The sequence below is a fragment of the Schistocerca serialis genome, chromosome 1 (genome assembly GCF_023864345.2).
Source record: "Schistocerca serialis cubense isolate TAMUIC-IGC-003099 chromosome 1, iqSchSeri2.2, whole genome shotgun sequence".
NCBI classification, from domain to species: Eukaryota; Metazoa; Arthropoda; class Insecta; order Orthoptera; family Acrididae; genus Schistocerca; species Schistocerca serialis.
Genome location: NC_064638.1, coordinates 945,700,649 through 945,726,463, shown reverse-complemented (window position 1 = coordinate 945,726,463; position 25,815 = coordinate 945,700,649). Strand labels below are relative to the sequence as shown.

The 25,815-nt window shown below is 36.2% G+C and overlaps 1 protein-coding gene across 1 annotated transcript; it reads left to right on the top strand.

The window, feature by feature from the left end:
* The first annotated feature begins 1 nt into the window (after window position 1).
* LOC126458558 (golgin subfamily A member 3-like) lies at window positions 2-24,571 on the top strand. Its single transcript, XM_050095682.1, has 4 exons — window positions 2-3,302; window positions 10,492-10,770; window positions 23,723-23,965; window positions 24,043-24,571. The coding sequence occupies exons 1-4, from the start codon at window positions 42-44 to the stop codon at window positions 24,337-24,339; spliced, it is 4,080 nt and encodes a 1,359-aa protein (XP_049951639.1). The 5' UTR covers window positions 2-41; the 3' UTR covers window positions 24,340-24,571.
* Window positions 24,572-25,815: the final 1,244 nt, after the last annotated feature.

The following is a 25,815-nucleotide window of genomic DNA, read 5'->3' as shown; positions in this document are numbered from 1 at the left end:
ATTGTGGCGTTAAAAATACAGAGAGCAGTGGCAGTATTGCCATGCCACTGCATAATTGTGAACTAAAAAATACTTCAAATATTGGGGTCATGCATAATATTGAAACAAACTCCAATCGTGATGGTAGTGGTGACAATCTTATTGCATGGGAACCAGCTAAAAGGTGCTTTGATAATATATCACTTTCATCATCTCATTTTGATGCTGACTCAAATTGTTCTGATCTAGTAGACACTGTGTCCAGTGTGTCAGATGTAAGTGGCTATGAAGAAGAAATATTTCGCATTAAGCGCTTGCTACTTCAGGACCCTTCAGTACTGCCATTAAAAAAGCAGAATTCAAGAAAGAACTCTAGGGACCATGGAATGAGACTAAACAAGTGTGAATTATTTGTCCCTTCAGAGAGTACAAACAAAGATCCACATAACAGGAATGTATGTGATATTTATCCAAGTAAAGAAAGAAGTGATGTCCTAAAAAAATCGGAAAGTGAACTAGCCATAAAATGGCAAGAAAAGTGCCAAGAGGCACTTAGACAGAAAGCACATGTTGAAGGGCGGCTTGAAAGTCTTCTTAAGGAAATTGAAATATTACGTAAAGAAAAGCAGGATGCTAGTAATAAAGTAAAGCTTTTAGAGAGTGAGGCAAAATCAAGCAGAGCATCAGAACTTACATCCCTCTTCAGAGAGTCTGAAAATTTGTACCTTGAAAATAATCAACTTCAGAAGCTTCTGAGAGAGAAAAACAAAGAGAACTTAGAGTTAAAATCTATTGTAGATTTGTCTGTTGCTGAGAAAAATAAGCTCAAGGACGAAATGAAAAGCATGGAATCCATTAATGAAAAACTGCGTATCGAGTTGCAGGAGCTTCAAGTGGAACTGGAGTCTAAGATTGGATCAGTTACTGGTTTAAAATCAAAGATTACAGATTTGCACATGGAATGTCAGTCACTTCTTCAAGGAAAGCTGAAAGCTGAAAACAGTGTTACAACTCTGAAAAATGATTTGATTTCTTCCCAGAAATTAACTGCTTGGTACCGTGATCAGCTGCACCTTAGCCAGGCTGCAAGAACGAAAGTACAACAGGACCTAATGGCGTCTCAAACAAACTTGATGTCTTACTCACAAGCTGTTGAAAAGTTAAGAGCAGAAAAATCGCAGCTGCAAAATTTGGTAGATGATTTGGAGCAGAAGATGGTTAGGGAAAAACAGAACCTGGTCCGGAAACTTGAAGTTATCCAAGCAGAAATGTTCAGTCGAGAAGCAGTCCTTTTGAGTCAGGTTCACCCTGATGGTAATAGTGAAGGAATTGCTTCAAAAGACCCTAAAAGTCTTGAGACTACATCACTTCTAGAAAATCCTGCAGATAAAGTATCTGAACTAGAACAGCAGGTAGATGAGCTCAGGAAAGACATTATACATCGAGACAACAGGATTACGCAGTTAGAAGAGGAAAATGCTGGTCTTTTAATTAAAGCAAATGAGTTACAAATAATCATAAATGAAAAAAATGCATGTCAACAAAACATAGAAAACAAATATGGCCATCTTGAAATGTCAAACCAACATCTTAAGGATGCTTTAAAAACAACAGAACAACAGTTAATGGATATTAAAAATGAAAAAATTGCCTTAGAGGTCACTCTTTCTGCAGCCTTGAGGGAGAAAGCCGAAATAGATTCATCAATCAAACAACTGCGTGAGGACATTTCATGTATTCAGCACAGTTACACTGCAATGAAAACAAAATTGCTCGAAAAAGAGAATGAAATAATTGACATGAAAGAAAAACTTGAAGAGAGTAAGAGAATTTATACAATGAAAGAACATGTACAAGGTGAACAGACAAACAGTTTAAACTGTAAACAAAATAGCACCACTGAATTTAATAATGTGGAACAGGAGCTTCATGATTTGAAGAATGAAAACCTCAAACTTAAAGATCACGTTTTTGAGTTGCAGAATTCTTTATCAATAGCTCAGTCTAATGACTCTAAGTTACAAGAAGTTCTTAAGTCACGCGAAGAAGAACTGCATACCCTTTCTGCTCACCTTGAAACAATCAGGGAAGAGGTAGACTCTAGGAATAAAGGTATGTTGGAGCTAAAGGAAAGACTACAGGCAGTTGAGGAAACAAATTTTAATATGAAAAAAGAACTGGAAGACAGAACAAATCAGAATTGTTCACTGTTGAAAGAAGTAGATTTATCTAGATTCCATCTCCTACAGACAGTTGTGATACTAGAGCATATAAATCACAGAGCACATGAAAGAAAGGAAGAGATTAACAGCAAATTTGAAAACATAATTAAATATGTTGAGGGACTTAACTGTGAGCCAGAAATATCTCCTGTTCAAATAACATCAACTCTTACTGATTGGCTGGAGTCAGGACTGCAGATGTTTCTTGAAAAGTGTAATAATTGTGAGCCTGAAGCCTCACATATTGATAATAAGTGTCAAGTGAAAGAATGTAATGAGGAAAACTTCTTAGCTACCTGGGTATTTAAACTGGTAAAAGTGACTGCAGTTCTTAAATTCTTATCAGACTACAGACAAAATTTACTATTAGAAGCAGAAAAATTAATGCCATTGAGGAATTGTTTGGAAGAAGAAATTGGAGAACTAAATATAAATGTTTTTCAGAATTCATTGTGCAGTGCAAAGGGGTTTAAGCTGGTAGATAAGCCACAAAGTGATGTGCTTAGTACAACAAAAAATAAAAATGTATGCAACTTTTGCAAACAATATGACAGAGAGTGTGTTCAGTATAGGAAAGAGATTGAAACTTTAAGATGTCAGAAGACAAAACTGGAATCTGAACTTCATGAAAAATACAGGCGTTATGAATTAAACACAAGAATTTTACTGAAGAAAGTGAAAGAACATTTAAGATGTCGCAAAGCAGCGGAGAGACAACTTCAGCTTTTTCAAATGCAGATAGGCATACACAAAGATGAATTATGCAAAGATGAATCTGATGCTGCTACACTTCAGGCAAAAATTAAAAAGCTAGAAATTGAGTTAGAGAGCAGCTACAAACAGTTAGAGCAACAGAAAAATTTAGCAGAAAAATATCAGAATAATTTGTTGGAACTCGAAAGATATAAAGGTAAATTGGAGCAGCAGCAGAGTATGATACAACAAACAGTAAATGTCAGTGACATTGAAATTCCTACGGTAATTGGCCAGCTTGATGAAAAAGCTAAGGAAATGAAATATCAACAAGCACTTGCTCGATTACAGGAGGCTGAACAACAAGCTGATCATTATCTGAAAACAATTGAAGAATTAAAAAGAGAGGTAAGTTAATATTTTATTTAATGTTAATGAAAATGAGGCCTATCAGTAAATACATTACTGTTGATTAAAATTGCTGCACCAGGAATAATATCAAATAACAAAATTTTACTTTTTGTGTATACAGAGTATAGTAAGAAGCATATATGATTAAATTTGTAAATGGTTTGAGATGTACAGGGTGCAAAATGTAGTTAGCTAATTACATGTTCCATAGATCATTTGACCAATTTTTTATCAAAAGATGTGGAACAAATCATTTTACAGGATACGTATAAACCTCCCACCCATGTTTCTTTAAAGAATCAAACTCCCATGTATAAAACAGCTTCTTTGAAAGTCCATATTTTTGGATTTAATCCCACCCTTCACCAGCAATTTCTTGCACTTACCCAGCTCATCTATGATGTGTACATCTTGTCTGCCAATTTCCTCTCCACCAGACTTCTCTCCTTTTATAAAATCCTACAGTTATCTGCCCCTCACATTTTGTTGGATAGTATCATCTGCCAAGCCAATTATAAAGTGCAACAACAGTCCAGACTTCAATTCAAAAAGCCATCTTACCTTCAACAGTGATGTTCCAATCCATGACCCATAGCAGCTCTTTAAACAGCCACATTATCAACCTCAACACTTCTTCTACAAACTGAGGTTCACCATCCTGCTTAACATCCCTGAGCATTCACCACTGCCCCCAGAGCAATAAAAATTCATGATCACAATCACAAGCACCAGCCTCAACAGTACAGTGTTCTCAATCTTTCGTCTAATGCCCTTTCTTATGAATAATCCTTTTTATCAAATGGTCTCACTTTCAGCCCTAAACCTGCACTTAATCATGGCTCTTTGTTTAAGGACTTACTGTCCTTCATACATAATGTCAACTGGAAATATCACTTTGCAACCCAATCTATAAAGCTTTTCAACAGCAAACCAAACACTGAATCTTGTCTTGAACAGTTCTGACTAAGATCCCAACTTGATCTGCCACCACTACCTCAAAATCACCACTTACAAGCTTTCCAAGAATTCCTAAGATCCAATGTTGCTTCATCATCCTTTCTCAGATCCCTGCAGCATGACCCTAACCTGTCCTCTGGAGACCAAGGCACTTCATTCCCTGAAGCCTCTATAATGCTCTAAAAGCTGATAACTCCATCATTAATTTCCCAGTGGACAAGAGAATTACCACTCTGGTGCCGGATCAACATGAGTATGTGAATGAAGGTCGGTACCAGCTTTCTGACACTTTTGCATACAGAATCTGCCACGAAGATACAAAGTGACCTAGCGTTCATACTGAAAACCCGAGGCCTCTCAGAAGGACTAATACCCCAATGCATAAAATTTCTTTCTCCACCCAAACCATGCACTCTCACCTGTTACCTTCTTCTGCAGACTATAGTCCAAAGACACACCTCTTAAATTAAAGATATGAATCATTTCCTAGATCATCCGAAATCTGTTCCTGTCCCACTTCCACCACACTTTGCTTGTCACCATTAATGCTACCTTCCCCTACACCAACATTCCCCTGCACATGGAATGTCTGCTACAGAACAATACCTCAACCAGTGCCCACCTGATTCTGAACTTATGATGTATATCCTACTCATGTTAATCAACTTTACACTTCCCAACAACTAATTTACCTTTGAGGGGGAGACATAATAACAAATAAGGAGTATGACCACGGGAACTAAGATGACTCCTTGCTATGCCAATATTTTCATGGAGGGGGCTATCCTGGGATACATAAGCCATCAACCCCTTGTTTGGTTTAGATACATTGGTGACATTTTTGCCACATGGACTCATGGTGAAATTGGCTTGTTGAAATTTTTGGAGTATATAAATACATTCTTCCAACTAAATTTCACATTATTCTTTTCCAATCTCATGCCACTTTCCTTGATGTTGGTCTCACCCTCATTGAGGGTCATATACACACTTCTATTCATATTAAATCTGCAAACAAACAAACAACAGTACTTACATTTTGACAGTTGCATCTTTCCATTTCAAATTTTTTCTCCCTTATACCCATGGTATTCAAGGCAAATGTATTTGTCCAGATGCAGACTTTTTACAGCAATGTACCAACAGCCCCACCACAGCTTTCACTGTATGTAATTGTCCCAGCCATCCTAGTTCAACACCAGATTCTATGGGCCATCACGTCCTACTTAGGAATACAACTCTTGTCACAACATAAACCTAAAATATCTTTCCATTAACCCCCTCCAATCTCTGAAGTATCCTGTCAGACCCTACACTCCTTCTGCCCACATTTCTGTTCTCTAATGGCTCCTACCTATAGTGACTAGAGTCAGACAAATCCAGAAATTATTTCAGTACCAGCAGTTGCTGGCCTGCCGAGAGAGTCAACAGTGAGTTGCCAGAGAACAATGGGTAGACAACACAAGAGAATGGCAGACAACGGAGATGGCATGGCAAAATAAGTCCAAGGGGCAAAGCAAGATCAAAAACTAAGATATAGAAAATTGAGAACCAAGGCAACAGTGTGTAACAAGATATCTGTGGCAATGCAGAGAAATCACAACTAACAGGTGGAATGTCTGTGCTGCTTCCTTCGAAAGGTGGGTGCGAGCCCTGGTAGGCCAGCTGGATAGGCATGGCATACGGTGGTATTTACATCAGTAATTTAGTGCAAACAATTGCAGCAGTGCCACTAAGCAGCCATCATCAATGTCCATACCATCTGGTGGGTCTCCAAATGCGCAAAATTGGGATACCAGCCTTTCAGTGTAACTACCACTGCTGTAAGACTTTTCAGATGTACTCACCCTCCTACCAGCCCTGTAACTGGCAGAACTTATGTTGTCAAAGGGAGAGCCACCTGTGTACTTGTTATGTAAACACTGATTGTCCTTCTTCATTGGTATGACTACCATCAAGTTGTCAGTAAGAGTGAATTGGCAAAGATCATCAATAAATACAGTAGTTTTATACACATCAACATTTGTGCCCAGATCATTAATATACTGGCAATACACAGTATTTTGTTGCAGTGCATGTTCTATAACAAGACATTTGTGACATTGAGCCTGTTGTACTGCACATGCCATCAGTTTCTCAGAATTTCACAGGTGGGAACTGACTTCACAACATGTGCTTGGTTCCCACCACCCACTGGTCCTAAATTTATGTTAATTTCTATGGTCTCAACATTTCTTTTCAATAACTATTCCTTTTCTCCTCTTCTTTTATTTTTTATTGTTTATTTTCTGATCTATCCATTCCCCCATACCCATCTGTCATGCATAATGCACTTAGCTTTCTGCTCCTATTGACCCTTTCACAATGTTTTTTTCGGTAATCTCTATCTTGCTTATCACCCTATCTTCCACCTTTTAAGTTGTCATGTTTTCAAATCTCATCTTGCACAGGTACCAACAGTCAGTATTTTCTTCTCATCCATTCCAGTAAGTCTCTCCTAACCCACAGTTCTGGGTGACTTTTCCATGACTCTTCCCATTTTCTAAACATCACCAGTCCTTTTCCTTGATCTCTCTTTCTAGATTCCTCTTCCTTTTCCTTCAACCCTTCTGCTGGAAGAAGGAGCCAGTGGCTCTGAAAGCTCATTCTTTTCTACATCTTTTATGTTTTCTCCTGCTGTCGTATGGTAAGTAGAATTTTTATCTATCCATGTTATATTTTCAAACATTAATTATTTTCATTGATAAACTGGCATACTCAATATGTTCAATGCACTTCAAGTTATCTTGCAGCCAAAATCCAAGGTATTTTTTTTACAGGATTATTTTGAATTTCACCATCCTTAAGTAAAATGCAATGTTTTGTTGCATATGAAAAATAACTGTGGCAGATTTACTGCTATTTATAAATAACTGGCTGTGGTCTGCCCAACTGCTGATGTGCTTCATGGCACAAATTACAAATTGTTTTAGTTCCTCAGTGTTCTCACCTTTTAGTATAACTGTTGTGTCATCAATAAATACAATAGTTTTGTACACATCAACATTTGTGCCCAGATCATTAATACAGAGTAAGAAGGGACTTATAACACACAATGTTTGATTGTGCCTACATTTGACAGTACTTCTGTGACTGTTTTCCACTTTTGACTACATCACATTGGTCAAATGACTTGTTTAATTTGTTTACAATTCTCCAGGAGTGATTCAATCCACAGGTTTAAAAGACCTTATATGCCACAGTGGTCAATCTTAGTAAGCTGGTTTTCATGATTAATCATGGCAAATGCTTCTGACAAATTTAAAAATATCCCAATTATTAATAATTTCTTATGCATTTAGACATAGTCAGTAGTATTTAAATAAATTTTCCACAAAATTGGTGGAAATGATTTATTTCAAAGCAATCTTGATGTGTGAATCATAGTAACTGTTATAGATGATGATTAATTTTCACCAGTATACTGATACTTGCTTGCTCAAAAGTAGATCTGCCAGGAAAAATTTTTCTTCTAATATTGACTAAATCAGTCCTCAGTAATTTCACTTACCATGAAAATTTATACACACAGTAACAATGAAAAATGTTCAGATCATGAGATTCAGGAATAACATTAAAATGTTTGAAATTATCTATACCATGAATGACTTGAAGTCAGTGATACAATTGCAAAAAGTCAGAGTTCAAAATGAGCCCTATACAAGCCTGAACTCAGAGCATTATGGGTCTCAGCTCAATTGAGATGCTAGCTGCCAGTCAGCTTTTTTTTCTCCAATCAGTGAAACATTGATTGAGAAAAATAGTTATCTGTATCTTCTAATATCACATCTAGCAACCTAACATATCTTAGCTAGTGTGTGGTAATTTTTTGTTTAAAGTGACTTCTTATAGTGAATCTGAAAGAAAACTCATTATTCTCTTTTAATTTTAAATCCCAAAATATTTCTGAAAATGTGATTATTTCTTGTGTGAGGCAGCATGGGTGAATCAATTCAAATTCACTGTGCCTTTACAAGGCTCCAATTTTGTACAGCCTCATTAAATTACCTGCTCTCACTGTATTAAGAAATGAAGTTTGTGTGTGTAATACTTTGGTACTTACAGTAATTGGATAGCTTTTTAGTACATAATTCTCTCTTACTATTTCTTTATTTATCTGTACTCTTTTTGACCATACAAAGTTGCTATTGTATAGCCATCTGTGTGACAGCTTGCGTACACTGTTTGTTTTGTTGAAAGAGGGTCATTTAAAGCTTAAATCGTGCACACATTTGTAGGAATATGAAATGGAATGATCACATAGGCTTAGCCATAGGTTAGGTGGCAGAATGCTGAGTAAATGCAGTAAGTCTATAAAGAAGACCACTTACAAATCACTTGTGAATCCCATAATAAAATACTGCTCAAGTGTGTGGGGCCCATACCAAATATGGTCAATAGTGGATATTTAGCATATATAAAGAAGTACAGCACAGATTTGTTTAGTTCTAGTTCTTGAGAGAGCATCATAGAAATGTTGAAAAACCTGAATTGCCAGACTCTTGAAGATAGACTTAAATTATTCCATAAAAGCGTACTTGGAAAATTTCAAGAACCAGTATTAAGTGATGACCTGTAGGAACCACGAAGAAAAAAATAGACAAATTCCAGCACACACAGATTATTTAAGCAGTCATTCTCTCTGTGCCCCATTTAAGACTGGAATGGGAACAAATCCTAAGATGTGTCAGCATGCAGAGTACCCTCTGGCATGTACTTCACAGTGGTTTGCAGACTATGTATGTGGATGTAGATGTTTGATGTCTCTCATTGCTATTGAGGATAACTTGAGGACTGTGCAGTATTTAGGCAAGATACTACACTTATTGTCAAGCCTTACAGTCAACAATTTGGTGATGGATTTGTCTTTAAAAACGATAATACATGAACTGAAGATAAATAACACCAAGACAGTAAAAATGACCATGAACAAGAAAGTAACAAGTTAGAACTTATTTTTTAAAGTGATGAAATTAGACTCAGTTCCCCATTTCAGATACCTTGGAAGCACAACTTTGAAGACACCATTACTAACCATGAAATAGCAGGTCACAGAAAGCATAATGATGAAGAATATATGAGCACACTGTACCCTCCTTGTGTGCATTTTCCTTCAAGAGACAGCAATACACTGAATGCAATGGAGGATGATATCTACTGACATCAGCCCAATTGAGCATGCTTGGGACCAGTTGAAACTAGAAGTGTGTTTTATAGACATCCTCCTCAGACACTGGATGACTTCAGAAGAGCCTCCATCAAAGATTGGGCCAGAATTGATCAACATCTGAACCAACCTGTTGACAGCACACCAAAGGGGATCCAAGCATGTTACATTGCCCAGTGTCAAGAAACAGCATTGAACATTACCAGCAGCCAATTTTGGGTTTATAGTTGCACAAAGATGTGCATTTTTGAACATACTGCCTTTACTCTTTCTATTGTTTTGTTTTCATTTCACAGTGAAGTAATTTTTTCAGTTTCATAAGGTTTATGCTTTCATTCCCTGCTTCCCTTGACTTTAAGCCAACATGTGTTTGCAGGTTTTCAGGTGGTGCAAACATTTTTTGAACAGTTTATTAAGATTTTAGCTATACAAGTAAAGATTATTAAATACAGATTGTCTTTGATAATTATGAGAATATTTAAAAATTTTGTTCAGACTGTATTTCTATTGAAAGTAGACCTAGCAACAAATTTTCGGATTTGGAGCTATTGTTTATGGTGCCATCGAAAACACCAGTAAATTGTTAATTAATGACAAAGTAAAAAATAAAAACTTATTAAATTTTGGATTGCTGATATTTATACCATTTTCTATCAAATGATATGTTATTGCAAGAAAAATTTCTTGAAGAGTGGTGACAGTATTGTGCTTCTACATGCATAGCTATCTCTCCTGGTATTCAGGTGTACACAGCTTGGTAAACTTCCTAGCAGCATGTGGGAAGATCCTGTAAACTTGCTAGTCATATAACACAGACTTTAGAGCTTGACTGCGACATTTTGCTGCGTGGAATATAGTCTTCCACAAAACAGATTATTTGTATTTAATGTTGTCATGATGTATATGCAGTGTTCATTTACATGAGATCTGATATACACCCTCATTTTGATTTGTTCTAAAACATCTGAAATTTCTGAACTAGCACTGAAAGTATTATCATCAGGAATGATTGATTTGTTTCAGATATTTCTCCAGAAAACTGAAAATTCACAGCTGAGGAAAGAGCTGAAGAACTTGGATGTGGATTTAACCAATGCCCATTCCAAATTAGAAAGAAAGTCATCAGAACTAATGCATGTAGAATCCCTATATGATGAATTAACTAACAGCAATTCTTGCCTGCAAGAACAACTGCACGCTGAACAGAAGAGAATTGAGAATTATCAAGAGGAACTGGCTAAAGTGAAAATGGAATTGGAAGAGGCCAGAGCAAAAGATCCAATTTTGGAAGACCAGATAAAGGTATCAAATATTTCATAGCTTTATTTTATTTATTTATTTATTCATTCATCCGTGGAACAATATATATTGTATGGATGTCATCAGTTTATAATACATGAGCACACATTTACATTTATAATGAAACAGATTTCTCATATTTTGTGTAGTTTTTATAACTAGTCATACACACATTTATAATTACATCATATTTTGGTGATAATGTCATATGCTGCTAATAATCTACATCTATGTTAAATATTCTTTTACAGTATAACAACTTTTACTTACTGAGAAAGTTTTAAGCTTTTGTCTGAATGTGAGGGGCTCATTTATTTCTTTAATTTCCTGTGGTAATTTGTTATACAGTTTTCTCCCACTACAAAATATACTTGTTTGCGTCTTTGCCTTGTTCTTTCTATCTAGATGGAGGTGGTGACAAGATCTTGTTTCATGGTCATGTATTAGGCTGTTTGTGTTATACATGTTGAGATTTTTTTAATGAACATTATGTTCTGAAAGATATACTCACAAGAAACAGTTAGAATGCTTAGCTTTCTAAATAATTCTAGACAGTGAGCCCTGTTGTTGCTGTTTGTTACTATCCTTATGGCTCTTTTTTGTACTTTGAACACAGTTTGTATGTTACTGGCACTTGTTCCCCAAAACATGATCCCATAACTGAGGACTGAGTGTAGATATCCGTAATATGTTATTTTAAGACAGTTATTATTGCATACCGGTGCAAGGATTCTAAGAGCATAGCATGCTGTGGATAATTTCTTTGCCAAAATGTTGACATGGTTTGTCCATTTCAGTTGGCTGTCTACATTCATCCCTAAGAATTTTGTACTTGTTACACATTCTAATTCATTATTATTAACTTTTATTCTAGTGACATTGGGTTTTTTGTTCAATTGGAAGTTAATATAGTTAGTTTTCTTTACATTTAGGGTTACTTTATTTTCTAATGACCAGTTGTGGACATCATTGAGAGCCTCGTTTGCTCTTTCTGACAGTTGTGTTTGGATTTTCACCTGTTATTACTATGTTGCTGTCATCAGCAAAAAGTATTTTTTCTTCATGTCTGATACTTTGTGGGAAGTCGTTAATGTATATAAGAAACAATATTGGGCCTAATACACTTCCCTGTGGGACGCCTATACTCACATGTTCTGGGTCAGACAGGTGTTTTACAAGGGAATTGTTTGAAACTTGTGACATCTCAACTTGTTGAACTCTGTTTTCCAAGTACGATTTGAACCACTTCTTTGTCACACCTCTTATTCCCATTTGCCCTAATTTATGAAGTAAGATTTTGTGGTCAACTGTATCAAAGGCCTTTGACAAGTCTAAAAAGATACCATTTACATTTTCACCTTTGTCCAGTGCTTCTAAAATTACTTTAGTGGACTGTGCTATAGCAGATTGTGTGCCTTTTCTGGGCCTAAAACCAAATTGGTCATTGGGAAGAAGGTTATATTTATTCAGGTAATTTAGCAGTCTCTTTTTGACTAGTATTTCTATTATTTTAGGAATGATAGACAGAATAGAAATCGGCCTGTAGTTCTCTACATTTTCCACTTTTCCACATCTCCGTTTTTAAGGATAGGTATAACTTTTGCTTGTTTTAGGTACTCCGGAAAGTATCCAGATTCGAAAGATTCATTAATTATGTCTGTTAATGGGCCCTTTATGGAGTCTATACATTCTTTAATTATGCAGACTGGGATTTCATCAAGTCCTACTGAAGTTTTATTTTTAAGATGCATCTTACACACTTGCCAAGTGCTTATAATGTGATCCCCTTAAATTTGTGATTAGACACCAGTGTTTCTCTATGAAATCTCTTGACTCACATATAGGCTAATGACAGTCTAGTATCTTGTAAGTTCCCAGTCAAGTCAATAAATGGAAGGGCCTATACTGAAATAAATAATCTATGATTTTGTAAATCTGATTTTCTGAAGCTGCCCATGGTAAGAAGGTGTATAGACTGTTACATAGTATGTTATTCAGAATGTGACAGTTTGCCTTCTTTATTTCTTTATTTGTTGTCCTCAGTTTCGACGTGCTGTGTTGTGATACTGGCTGAAAAATGGGGTGTGGAAGTGCAACACTGACTACTTTAAATAATGTAGCCGACAGGTGCACAGTTGCGTTTCACAGTAGTTTACTTTCACTGTTCACAATCCCCCAATAATACACAGTTATATATGGCCAGTGCACTATTGTTTTAACTTTCGATAAGGCTCATTAATAGTCTGCAGGCAAACCTCCACATACTGCTACAATAGTTTACTGTTGAACATCTGTGATCAGTAAAAACCTAACCACAAAGTTCACAGTTCTTGAAGAATAGAAAGGTACATATGGAGCAGACTCTGTCATTGTTTTAACACATGGCCTAATTGTGTTACACTTATTTCACGAATGCATTGTTGTTGATCTAACCAATACAGGTTCCTTGTCTGAAACTCAGCTGTGGACTGTCTCGGGACCATATCCGCACAATAATAGGGACTGAAACTACTCATTGTTCAATGTTAAAGTTACATAAATTACAATTAAAACACCACTCATTAAATTAAATGAATACATCGAAAAATTGGTTCTGTTTAACAGTTTCCTCTACTACAAGGGTTTAGCCGAATTATTTGTTTAAATCAAGAAATTAACATATAGAGTGATGTGAACAATACTTTTGACAACACTGTTAATTAATTTGGAATTAATTAAGAGCTGGCTTTGCTAACATGTTTTCAAATAGAGCCAAATAGATACTGTACTTTAAGATTACTATTAGTTGTTCCTCCAAATGCTTATACTTAGTACAGAATTTTTATTTGTTTATAATTCAACAATAGAAGTTAAGTTATGAAACAATTACTGATTTCACCCTATAACAAAAGTATTAACTAGTAAAAGTCAAAATAAATTAGAAAATCAAATACATACATAAAACTAAGCACAAAATTAGATCTGGTGTTCTGTTCTTTAAAACTGAGGGCCAACCTTTATCTTTCATGAAAATGCAGATTATATTCACGTATGTTTATCATAATTAGTTCAAAAATGAAAAAAAAAATAATAATTTTAAGGAGCCAGATGGCAAAACGAGGGGAAGTAAAAATATCCCAGCTTGCTTTGTCACAGGGAGATGACATCAGATATCTTAGAACTTGCTATAAGCAACACATGAGATTAAGACAATGAAAGAAAGTTTGCTACTAAAGTGCCAGTTTAAGGAGGTGATATGCTAGGTTATCAGAGAGGTGTGATTTGCAGCAAGGAGAGTGAGAGATATAATTAAAGAACAATCCATATGAATGGAAAAAAGGGGAGGTCAATGTTGGTAGCAAATTAATAGGTTGCAAAAATGGTGGAAAGAAGAAATGGAGATTGAATAATGAGAATAAGTTAAGGAGATATAAGAGAACTGTTTGAGTATTCTTCTGTATGTCAACATGCAAGTCACCAAAGTGGCATGAACTAAAAAGACTTACACCAGGCGGTTGGTCTCCCCATAGGTGGGGTTCCTGGCTTAGTCACATGCATTATTATCATCATCTTCTGTATCATCTGATAAACAATATTGGAATTTCCCATGCCGCAGTACTTAATGTCATGTCAAAGTGGTGTTTCAAATAAATGATAGTTGTCTGGTCTGGAGGTCAAGGGTAAAATACGTGTCTGGAAGTAAATAATGGTGTATGCCCATATACCTTACTTTGTTTAGTTAAGTCACTGGTATGTCAGTAAATGGTATGAACTACATCTTTCACTGTGTCACATGATCTAACACTGTGTTGTAAAAGTATGAGAGCTAGGGGTTAGAATCTCAGTAGAGGATACGTTTTAAATGGTTATCAGTTGTGGATTGTTCTTAGAAGTCATGGCTGTTTTTCAAGGAAGCATTACGAGACATCATGCTAATAGCTGAGCATAGGCATTTTATGTGTTGTAGCACTTAAAGTCTATTAAGTGTCCAAACCATTGGTATAGAAGTATATTGTGAAAATACTAGCAGGAGTGAAGCATCAAAAGGGGGGACAACAGAAGTAAATCTTAAACTTAAAATTTGGCAAAACACTACTCTTGTTATGTAGGCCCTAGAATCTGGCAAAACAGATGGATTGTTTAGTGTTCCTGGATTATGATGAGCTCCTTTCAGCTGGGGCAAGATAATAAACATATTTTAGGCTTTATGAGAATGCTGTGACACCTATGTTTACGGTAGGTTAAATGAGTTAAGAGAAACTCAACATCTTCAGGCACAGTAGGCTAATCAATCTCCTTTATGATATGCTGTGCATTTCAGAGCTGTAATTCAACTGTCAATAACTGGATGATTTTTGTCTGGTGAGGACACAATCTATTATGTCAACAAATAGGGCAGAGATTCAAGGAAATATAAAGCTGGCAAACTCATCATATGCACAAAATTCTATTAGAGTCCATTGCATGTTCTATGAACATATCTACATTCATACTTTGCAAGCTGCTGTGGATAAATGGCAGAGTACTTACCACTGTGCCATGTATTTGAGTTTCCTCTGTTCAAATTGTGTATGGAGCACAGGAAGAATGATTCGTTAAATGCCCTTGGCAATTTGCTTAATCTTGTCTTTGTGGCCCCTACAGGAGAAATATGTACGAGGCTCACTTAATAGTGGCTTTCAAAACTTTGCAAGTAGACTTTTATGGGATATTTTGCACCTATCTTCAGGTGTTAGCCAGTTCAGGTTACTTCACAATTTCCATGGCAATGTCATGTCATTCAAATAAAGCTTTCATGATTCATGTTTTCACTCTTTTTATGTGTTCATTATTGCCTGTTAGACCTTTCTGACTCAGGTCCCTCACACTTGAGCAATATTCTAGGATAGACATATTGCCTGCTGGCTTCTGTCTCAGGATCTTTGGATGACATTTGTTTAACCATTTTGCAGCTGTTTTGTCAGCACAAATGGCTGGCATTGTCTAAGGTTCACCATCTATTGCTGGTGGTGAACTGGAATCGAATCAGCAGCCAGAGATTGTTTGTACTCTTGCACCAGTATCTGAGGGCTTTTCATTGGTCATTACCACTGTGGTTCTCCCCTTGCTACCTGCAATGGTCATTCACTGCAACAAGGAAACCCAAGGAAGAAGAAAGCTTTGAGATAAACAGGTCATGGATTCCTGAATGGCTTTGTGCATAGCAAGGGAAGAACCAAAGTGGTAATGACCAGGAAAAGCCTACAGATGTTGACGTGACAGGTACATATAATCTCCGGCTGTAGGCTCAACTCCAGTCTGCCAGCAGTAGTGGACAGTGAACCTTTGATAATGCCAGCTACTCATGTTAGTGAAATGTCAGGAAAATAATTTAAAAAAAGTTTGCAGTAGATCCCGAGACAGATGCCAATAGGCAATATGTCAACAAGTGACCTCAAAAGCCTCAATAATTTTGCATTCTAGGGTAGGTCAAGTGAGTGTTTTGTAAGTAATCTTCATTGTAGACTGCCTGCATTTTCTCAGTATCTTTACAATGGCCCCTAGTCTCCCAACTGATTTAGCTACAAAAGTGTCTACAAGCTCATTCTACTTCATATCCTCACAAATTGCTATAGCCAAGTATTTTTATGAGTTGATTGATTCCAGTTAAAACTCACTGATGCTGTGGTATAGTGTACTGTTCTTTCGCATTGTGTGAGATGTACAATTTTACATTCCTGAACATTTATAGCAAGTTGCCAATTTTTCCACAAATCTGAAATCGTATCAAGATCTGCATGAATATTTGTGCAGCTTTTTTTTTCAAGTAGTGCTTTATTATACAGGATGTTACGCAACAATACTGACAGACCTCAAGGGGTTGTAGAGCACGTCATGAGAAAAAAAATTGAATGTGGGAATCCATGTCAAGCAACACCATTCAACGATGCTACAAAGCTTTGAGGTTATAAGTGCTGGTGCCTGCTGCTAGGCCACCCCTTTGGCAGTAAATGTGACTGTGTACACTGATGGACCATAGGCAGAACATCTCACAGTGTTGTTTGTTGTTCAGTGATTGCTGTTGATTGCCATAATTGACAGTGGAGATGATGGACGTAGCTGCTGCATAAACTGACCTTGTTTCTTGAGAATGTGATGCTCTGTTGCCTCAGTGGGATGATGGTTTCAGACACAGATTTCTATCTGCAGTTTATTTTGCTCCTGGATCCCCTAAAATCTACAGAGTTTTTATACACACAGGAGAAAAATAAACTGCAGATGGAAACACATTGGAAACCCATGTCCAAAACCATCATCCACCAAGGCAGTGGAGCACCACATTCATAGGTGACAAGGCCTGTCTATGCAGCAGCTAGCTTCATCTTCTCAGCTGGTGATTGTGGCAATCATTCATGTTCACTGAAAAACAAACAACATTGTGAGAGATTCTGCCTATGGTCTGTCAGTGTACAAAGTCATGTTTGCTGCCAGAGGGGTGGCTAGGAGATAGGCACCAATGCCTATTGCTTTGATACTCTGTAGCATGATCTTTCCAGTGGTGCAAGAATTTGTTGGTGCAATACCCCTGGATTTTCCTTTCTAAAAGAACATTTGAAAACAGAGTTAAGCATTTCTGCTTTTGTTTTGCTACCCTTAATTTCAAATTCTGTCATACATTAGTGTCTGGACATTAACTTTAGAACCACCAACAGCTTTTAAATATGACCAGAATTTCACTGGTTTGTGAGAAAACCTATATTCTGCTCAGTATTTGTTGAAGGCTTCATGCATTGCCTTCTTGACAGCCAAACTTTTTTGATTCAGCACCTCCATTATCTATAGCCCTATGCTTTGTTTTGGATGAGTTGTGCAGTAGTCTCTGTTTATTTAGCAGTTTCTTTACAGTGACTGTTCACCATGGAGAGTCCCTCCTATCATGAACTGTTCCACTAAGTACAAATCTGTCAAGTGCATGGTCAACTGTTCTTCTAATTCTGGGCCACAGTTCTTCTACAGGCATCTTTCCAGAGCTAAATGTTTTGAGTTCCTTATTGAGATATGACACTGCTGTCCATCTTAAGTCTGTCTAGAAATTTCAGGACAAAAATGAAAAATTCACTACGGATACACTGCTTCTTGTTTGCAGTTGACTTTATGAATGACAGTTTGGAATAATGCATCCCTATTTCAAATGCATTTATATGTATTACATGAATTTTATAATTAAATTTTCCTTGAGACATTTAAGTCTCATCTTTATCTACAATAGTGATGGAAGCCAAAGAAATTAATTAAAATTTGTGCCATGGCTGGGGCTTGAATCCAGGTCCCGAAGCTTACTAGGTAGGAATGCTAGCCATTACACCACTGCATCACTATAGCTAACATTACTGCATGGACTACCCAATTGCAGTTCCCTCCCCAGCACAAACTTCATTTCATATCTTCAGCTTATTTTCCCCTTCTTAAATCATCCCTATTGCTGAGGCTCTCCAGCATTGGACTAGCATTGGATATAATGGGCAAATCCTATACCTCAGATGTAGCTGATCTATAGATCTTATAATTAAATTTTCATCAAGACATTTGACTCTCATCTTTATCTATGGTAATGATGGAAGCTATTCCAATGTTGGAGAACCTCAGCAATAGTGATGATCTAAGAAGGGGAAAATAAGCTGAAGATGTGAATTGAAGTTTATTTTGGGGTGGGCATTGGACTAACCTAGTCCATGTTGCAATGTTAACTATAGTGATGCAGTGGTGTATGGCTAGCATTCCTGTCAAGTAAGAATGCGGACCTGGGTTCAAGCTCCACCCATAGCACATATTTTAATTCATTTCTTCAGCTTCCATCATTCTCGTACATGAATTTTGTCTGTATGTTTTATATTATTTTAACCACCAGTATTTTGTCATAAGTATCTCATTGCAGTCACTGTTACTTCTGTCATAGTCACAATGTGTGTTAATAACTTGTGTGTCCTGAATTTCTTTTTAACTGTTTCATGCAGGTAGTACATTTTGTTGTTGTGTTTTATGCTTAATATGTACATTCACCACTGTTGTTGACAGCCTTATATCATTGTGTGAATGTACGTATATTATAAGATTCCTGAGGCTCAATCAACATATCAGATATACAATACAAATAATATTTGATGATATTATCATTTAGTTTATAGATAATTTAAAATTGCTCATGAAATATTCTAACAATAGTCGGTGATACATTTGAAGAGTGTTTCTTGAGTGATACATTTGAAGAGTGTTTCTTGAGTGATACATTTGAAGAGTGTTTCTTGAATGAAGCACAGATTTAATTCCTTCTTCAGTTTTATTTAAATCAAGATCCTTTTGATTACAAGAGCAATGTGTCACTACTATGCTACCTTTCTCATCATATCACATCACTGACCAGATGCAAGCCTAATTCAAAGGCAACACAAATGAAGAGGAGTTAACAGTGATTCACACTAGCTGGACTGGGGAATAATAATAATAATAATAATAATAATAATATGGTTATAATAGAGGGAAAGATTCCACGTAGGAAATGCTTGTGTCTGTATATGTGTGGATGGATATGTGTGTGTGTGCGAGTGTGTACCCGTCCTCTTTTCCCCCTAAGGTAAGTCTTTCCGCTCCCGGGATTGGAATGACTCCTTACCCTCTCCCTTAAAATCCACATCCTTTCGTCTTTCCCTCTCCTTCCCTCTTTCCTGATGAGGCAACAGTTTGTTGCGAAAGCTTGAATTTTGTGTGTATGTTTGTGTTTGTTTGTGTGTCTGTCGACCTACCAGCACTTTCATTTGGTAAGTCACATCATCTTTGTTTTTAGATAATAATAATAATAATAATATCCCGTGGAGGCCCGGGAAAAGAATAGGCCTCCGGTATGTTCTGCCAGTCGTAAAAGGCGACGAAAAGAACAAACCACTAATAGGGCTAACCCCCCTTTTAGTGTGATTAGTTGGTTCAGGACAGAACTAATGAAGCCTCGGACAAGCGCCGTCATGTCGGGGATGACGCTTGAACCCTATGCCCGCCCACAATGGTAACGACACTGCTAGCCAACTGGAAAATGATTTAAACCCAAATAGAGGTGTTTTGCAGGATATGCTTCCTGCAACCACCCTAGAAGGAAAACAAAGACAGAGGATGAGATGGTCAGATGAAGTTAATCGACACCTCATGTTCTGTTATTACCAAGCAACAAACCTAGGAACCAACACAACTGGATACAGATCACAAGTATACACAACATTTATTACCAGATACCCAGAATTAAAATTTTTAACAGAACAACGACTAGCTGATCAGATCCGTGTAATAATAAAAAATAACAGGATACCCCAGTCAGAATTAGAAAACATCAAACAACAAGTACAACAAATACTGGAACAAAATAATGTGCAATCAGAAGAAGAAGAAAATACAGTAATGGACTCAAACATCCCAGAGCAAACAAACAAAGAACAACACGCACCAATTAAACAATCAGAGGAAAACGAAATCTTAAGGCAGCCACCAGAACAAGCACAAATAGAACACAAAGTGACACAGATATTAGATATAGAAGAAAAATTTCAGCTAACATATATAGAATACAAAGACACAAATACAGACATTAGACCATTCTTGCATAGACCACCAAATAACCCACAAGTCGAAACAACAATAAAAACTATCAACACAATCATACACAACAAAATAAATGAAAACACAACTGTGGAAGAGTTACAACTACTGGTATATATAGGAACACTCACTACACTAAATATACACACTAGGCAGAGATCAGAACCAACCAACACACAGAAGAAACCCACAAAACCAGCATGGCAACACAGGCTACAGATCAAAATAGAAAAACTGAGAAAAGACATCGGACAGCTAACACAATTTATAAGAAATGAAATCTCGGAAAAAAAACGAAAAAGGTTAGGTAAAATCTCACAACAAGAAGCGACAGAGCAATTAGACGAAAAGAAGCAGAAATTACAAGCATTCGCCAAACGACTCAGAAGATACAAAAAAAGTGAAAATAGAAGGAAACAAAACCAAACATTCAACACAAACCAAAAGAAATTTTACCAGACAATAGATAACACACACATTGAAATAAACAATCCACCAAACATAACAGACATGGAACACTTCTGGAGCAACATATGGTCAAACCCGGTACAACATAACAGGCATGCACGATGGATACAAGCAGAAACAGACACATACAAGATGATACCACAAATGCCTGAAGTGACAATATTGCAACATGAAGTCACCCAAGCAATTAATTCTACTCACAATTGGAAAGCCCCTGGAAATGATAAAATAGCAAATTTCTGGTTAAAGAAGTTCACCTCAACACATTCACATCTAACTAAATTATTTAACAGTTACATTGCAGACCCATACACATTCCCTGATACACTTACACATGGAATAACTTATCTGAAACCTAAAGATCAAGCAGACACAGCGAACCCAGCAAAATATCGCCCCATAACATGCCTACCAACAATATACAAAATATTAACTTCAGTCATTAAACAGAAACTAGTGACACATACAACACAGAACAAAATTATAAATGAAGAACAAAAAGGCTGTTGCAAAGGAGCACGAGGATGTAAAGAGCAACTGATAATAGATGCAGAGGTGACATATCAAGCTAAAACTAAACAAAGGTCGCTACACTACGCATACATCGATTACCAAAAAGCTTTTGATAGTGTACCCCACTCATGGTTACTACAAATATTGGAAATATATAAAGTAGATCCTAAATTGATACAGTTCCTAAACATAGTAATCAAAAACTGGAAAACCACACTTAATATCCAAACAAATTCAAATAATATCACATCACAGCCAATACAGCTTAAGCGTGGAATATACCAAGGAGATTCATTAAGTCCTTTCTGGTTCTGCCTTGCTCTGAACCCACTATCCAACATGCTAAATAATACAAATTATGGTTACAATATTATTGGAACATACCCACACAAAATCACACATTTGCTATACATGGATGATCTAAAACTACTGGCAGCAACAAATCAACAACTCAACAAATTACTAAAGATAACAGAAGTATTTAGCAATGATATAAATATGGCTTTTGGAACAGACAAATGTAAGAAAAATAGCATAGTCAAGGGAAAACACACTAAACAAGAAGATTACATATTGGATAACCACAGCGACTGCATAGAAGCGATGGAAAAAACAGATGCCTATAAATATCTAGGATACAGACAAAAAATAGGAATAGATGATAGAAATATTAAGGAAGAGCTAAAAGAAAAATATAGACAAAGACTAACAAAAATACTGAAAACAGAATTGACAGCAAGAAACAAGACAAAAGCTATAAATACCTATGCTATACCAATATTGACCTACTCCTTTGGAGTAGTGAAATGGAGTAACACAGACCTAGAAGCACTCAATACACTTACACGATCACAATGCCACAAATATAGAATACATCACATACATTCAGCAACAGAAAGATTCACATTAAGCAGAAAAGAAGGAGGAAGGGGATTTATCGACATAAAAAACCTACATTATGGACAGGTAGACAATTTAAGAAAATTCTTTCTAGAACGAGCAGAAACTAGCAAAATACACAAAGCAATCACCCACATAAATACATCGGCTACACCACTACAATTTCATAACCACCTCTACAACCCTTTAGATCACATAACATCAACAGATACAAAGAAAGTAAATTGGAAAAAGAAAACACTACATGGCAAGCACCCGTATCATCTAACACAGCCACACATCGATCAAGACGCATCCAACACATGGCTAAGAAGAGGCAATATATACAGTGAGACAGAAGGATTCATGATTGCAATACAGGATCAAACAATAAACACCAGATATTACAGCAAGCATATTATTAAAGATCCCAATACCACAACAGATAAATGCAGACTTTGCAAACAACAAATAGAAACAGTAGATCACATCACAAGCGGATGTACAATACTAGCAAATACAGAATACCCCAGAAGACACGACAACGTCGCAAAAATAATACATCAACAGCTTGCCTTACAACATAAACTTTTAAAACAACACGTTCCTACATACAAGTATACACCACAAAATGTACTGGAGAATGATGAATACAAATTATACTGGAACAGAACCATTATAACAGATAAAACAACGCCACATAACAAACCTGACATCATACTCACCAATAAAAAGAAGAAATTAACACAACTAATTGAAATATCCATACCCAATACAGCAAATATACAGAAGAAAACAGGAGAAAAAATTGAAAAATACATCCAACTGGCTGAGGAAGTCAAGGACATGTGGCATCAGGATAAAGTGGACATTATACCAATTATACTTTCAACTACAGGAGACATACCACGCAATATCCACCAGTACATCAATGCAATACAGCTACATCCAAACTTATATATACAACTTCAGAAATCCATAATTATTGATACATGTTCAATTACCCGAAAGTTCTTAAACGCAATGTAACATATACCGTACAGTTAAAAGGAAGTGACGCTTGATCAAGGTCCGCGTCACTTTCATTCCGAACCAGACCTAAGGTCTGAGAAAGGAAAGATAATAATAATAATAAAGAAGATGAGAATCTTTTGTAACATGTTCGATAATAAAGCTAAATAAGAAGAAAGAGAGAGAGAGAGAGAGAGAGAGAGAGAGGAAGCAAAAGAAAAAAAAGCATAAATATATCAAGAGCTGACTGAAGACTAATAAACTCACAAATGTTAGATACAAGTGTTAGTTCAGATGTGGGCCAACAGAATGTAAAATTTTCAAGGGAATCTGCTTCACTCTCAACTATGGCCTTTTTCCAGTAAATGTTATGGGGAGCTGAAATTTTATCATTCTAGGTGTGCGTATTCCATGAAGTGTATCGTTGTTATTTTGAATGTTATGTATATACATTTGTTATTTATATATTTTTTATGAATTTCAGACTTTGAGTTATCATCTGCATCAAAGAACACAGGAAATTTCTGATTTGAAAGAAAGAGCAGCTATTGACAAGGAAAACTGGGAAGCACTTGAGAATGGATTTACAAGAAAAATTGAGGTTCTTTATAATGAGTTATCTGAACTAAGAAAAGAAACAGATATGATACATCGAGATAAGTTACGCCTGCAGACTCACTCATCAGAACTAAAGCTAGCATTGCAGTCAGTCATAAAACAAAATGAAGTAAGTAAGGTTGGATTGTAAGTAAAGGCTGCACTACATTGCGCAATTTATTACCTTGAGTTTTGTTTGTTTTCTAGGTTCTGAAAAAGGAGTTTATTTCTTTTCATAGTAAGGCAAAAGACAAGATCCACACCGTGATACCGAGTATCTCACCACCTCCAGCAATTCATAATGAGGCACAAATTCAAGATCTTTTATATCAGAGCTCAATATTACAGGAAAACAAGCCCCTAAATAACTTGCAATGTTGTCTTGAATCACTAAAGCAAGAAATGACAATGTTGCAGGAGCAACTGGCTGCCAGAACATCACAAGATACCAATCAAAATATCACAGCATTGCAGTCAGAACAAACTAGTGTGAAAACTGTTTGAATTATTTTGCAGCTTTCATACTCTAAATTGTTGAACTGCACTGTGCTTTATACCAGTTATGAAATATTTGCTGTGAGTTTCCCATTTAATGGGAATATGTGAACAGTAGATATATCTGTGTCACCATGACAGATAGTGTCAATAACATCAAATACATTAATAAAATATGGGACTGTGATAGGATGGTCTCAGATTTTAGCTATTCATAAAGGCAGTGGCTGTCAAAACTATGTTAGGCTAAGATATTCAGTATTATTTGATAAAACTGTAATTGTAATAATCAAAAAATAAGAAAGATGGGAAAAATCAGCAATATTCAAAGTGTTAATTTAAGTATTATTCCTCAGTATTGCAGGAGTAATATTTTATGTATTAATTTAAGTATTATTCCTCAGTATTGTAGGAACAGTTTGGATCATGAAATAGGTTCAAGGGATTCTCAATTAAGACAAGTTTCTATATAACAATTATTCATGAAGTTATCGAATACTATGCAGTGCAAAAAATACAGAATGCAGAAAAAATATTATTAGAGTTTGCAGAATGCTTTCAAAGCAAATCTGGGAAACAGGTGGTATAGAGCAGAAACTGGAACGTGTATAGCTGGAGCTGTCTTACAGAAAAATCAGAATAATTTTAAGCAGAAATAAATATTAAATATGGTTTTTGATTTAAGCATTTAAATTCAAAACCTTGCAGATCAGGATAAGTCTAAACCAAGTTCTGTTTATTGTAATAATTTGACCTTAGTAGATTGGTCAGTCTATGAAAGAAACCATACATTTGGACATAGTCCAGAGGAGTAACAGTGCACTGGTTATACAACTGGGCACCTATGACATTCTAGATCACAATAACATTTTGTTAATGACTAGCTTTAAATGTAGAAGTCATCTTTAGAAAATGAGCACCATCTGGCTACTGCAGGAGGCTCACTGGATGCTCATGTGGCAACCAGATCATGAATCGCATGATCATGCTGCCATGTGAGCATCCAAGGAGTCACCAACAGCAGCCTGATGGTGATCATTTTCTGAAGATGACTTCTACATAAAGTCAAAACTGATACTTAATAAAATATTATTGTGATCTAGACTTGTTTTAACCCAGTATGAAAGAAACCATCAACAAATGGTGACTGTTTCTCTGGTCTACTGATCAGCATAGCTGGCAAGTAACGTGGAAGTCCTGGATTCAACTCCCAGTGACCATCTCAGATTTTTCTGTGGTGGGGAGGTCTGGAACAAGGTACTCTAAACATCTTGAGACTGAATGAGAAGCAGTTGGAATACATAAGTTGCAAAACTGACAAGTAGGCCACTGAAGTGATGTCAAATTGAAGGCACATGGCAGGCTTAGATCCACACATCAGTTATTTATTTCATCAATAAAAGATTCCACATATTTTATATTTGATCAACAGGAAAGTGTATAATACCTGTTGAGTAAGATAATAAAATATTTTGAGAAAATTGG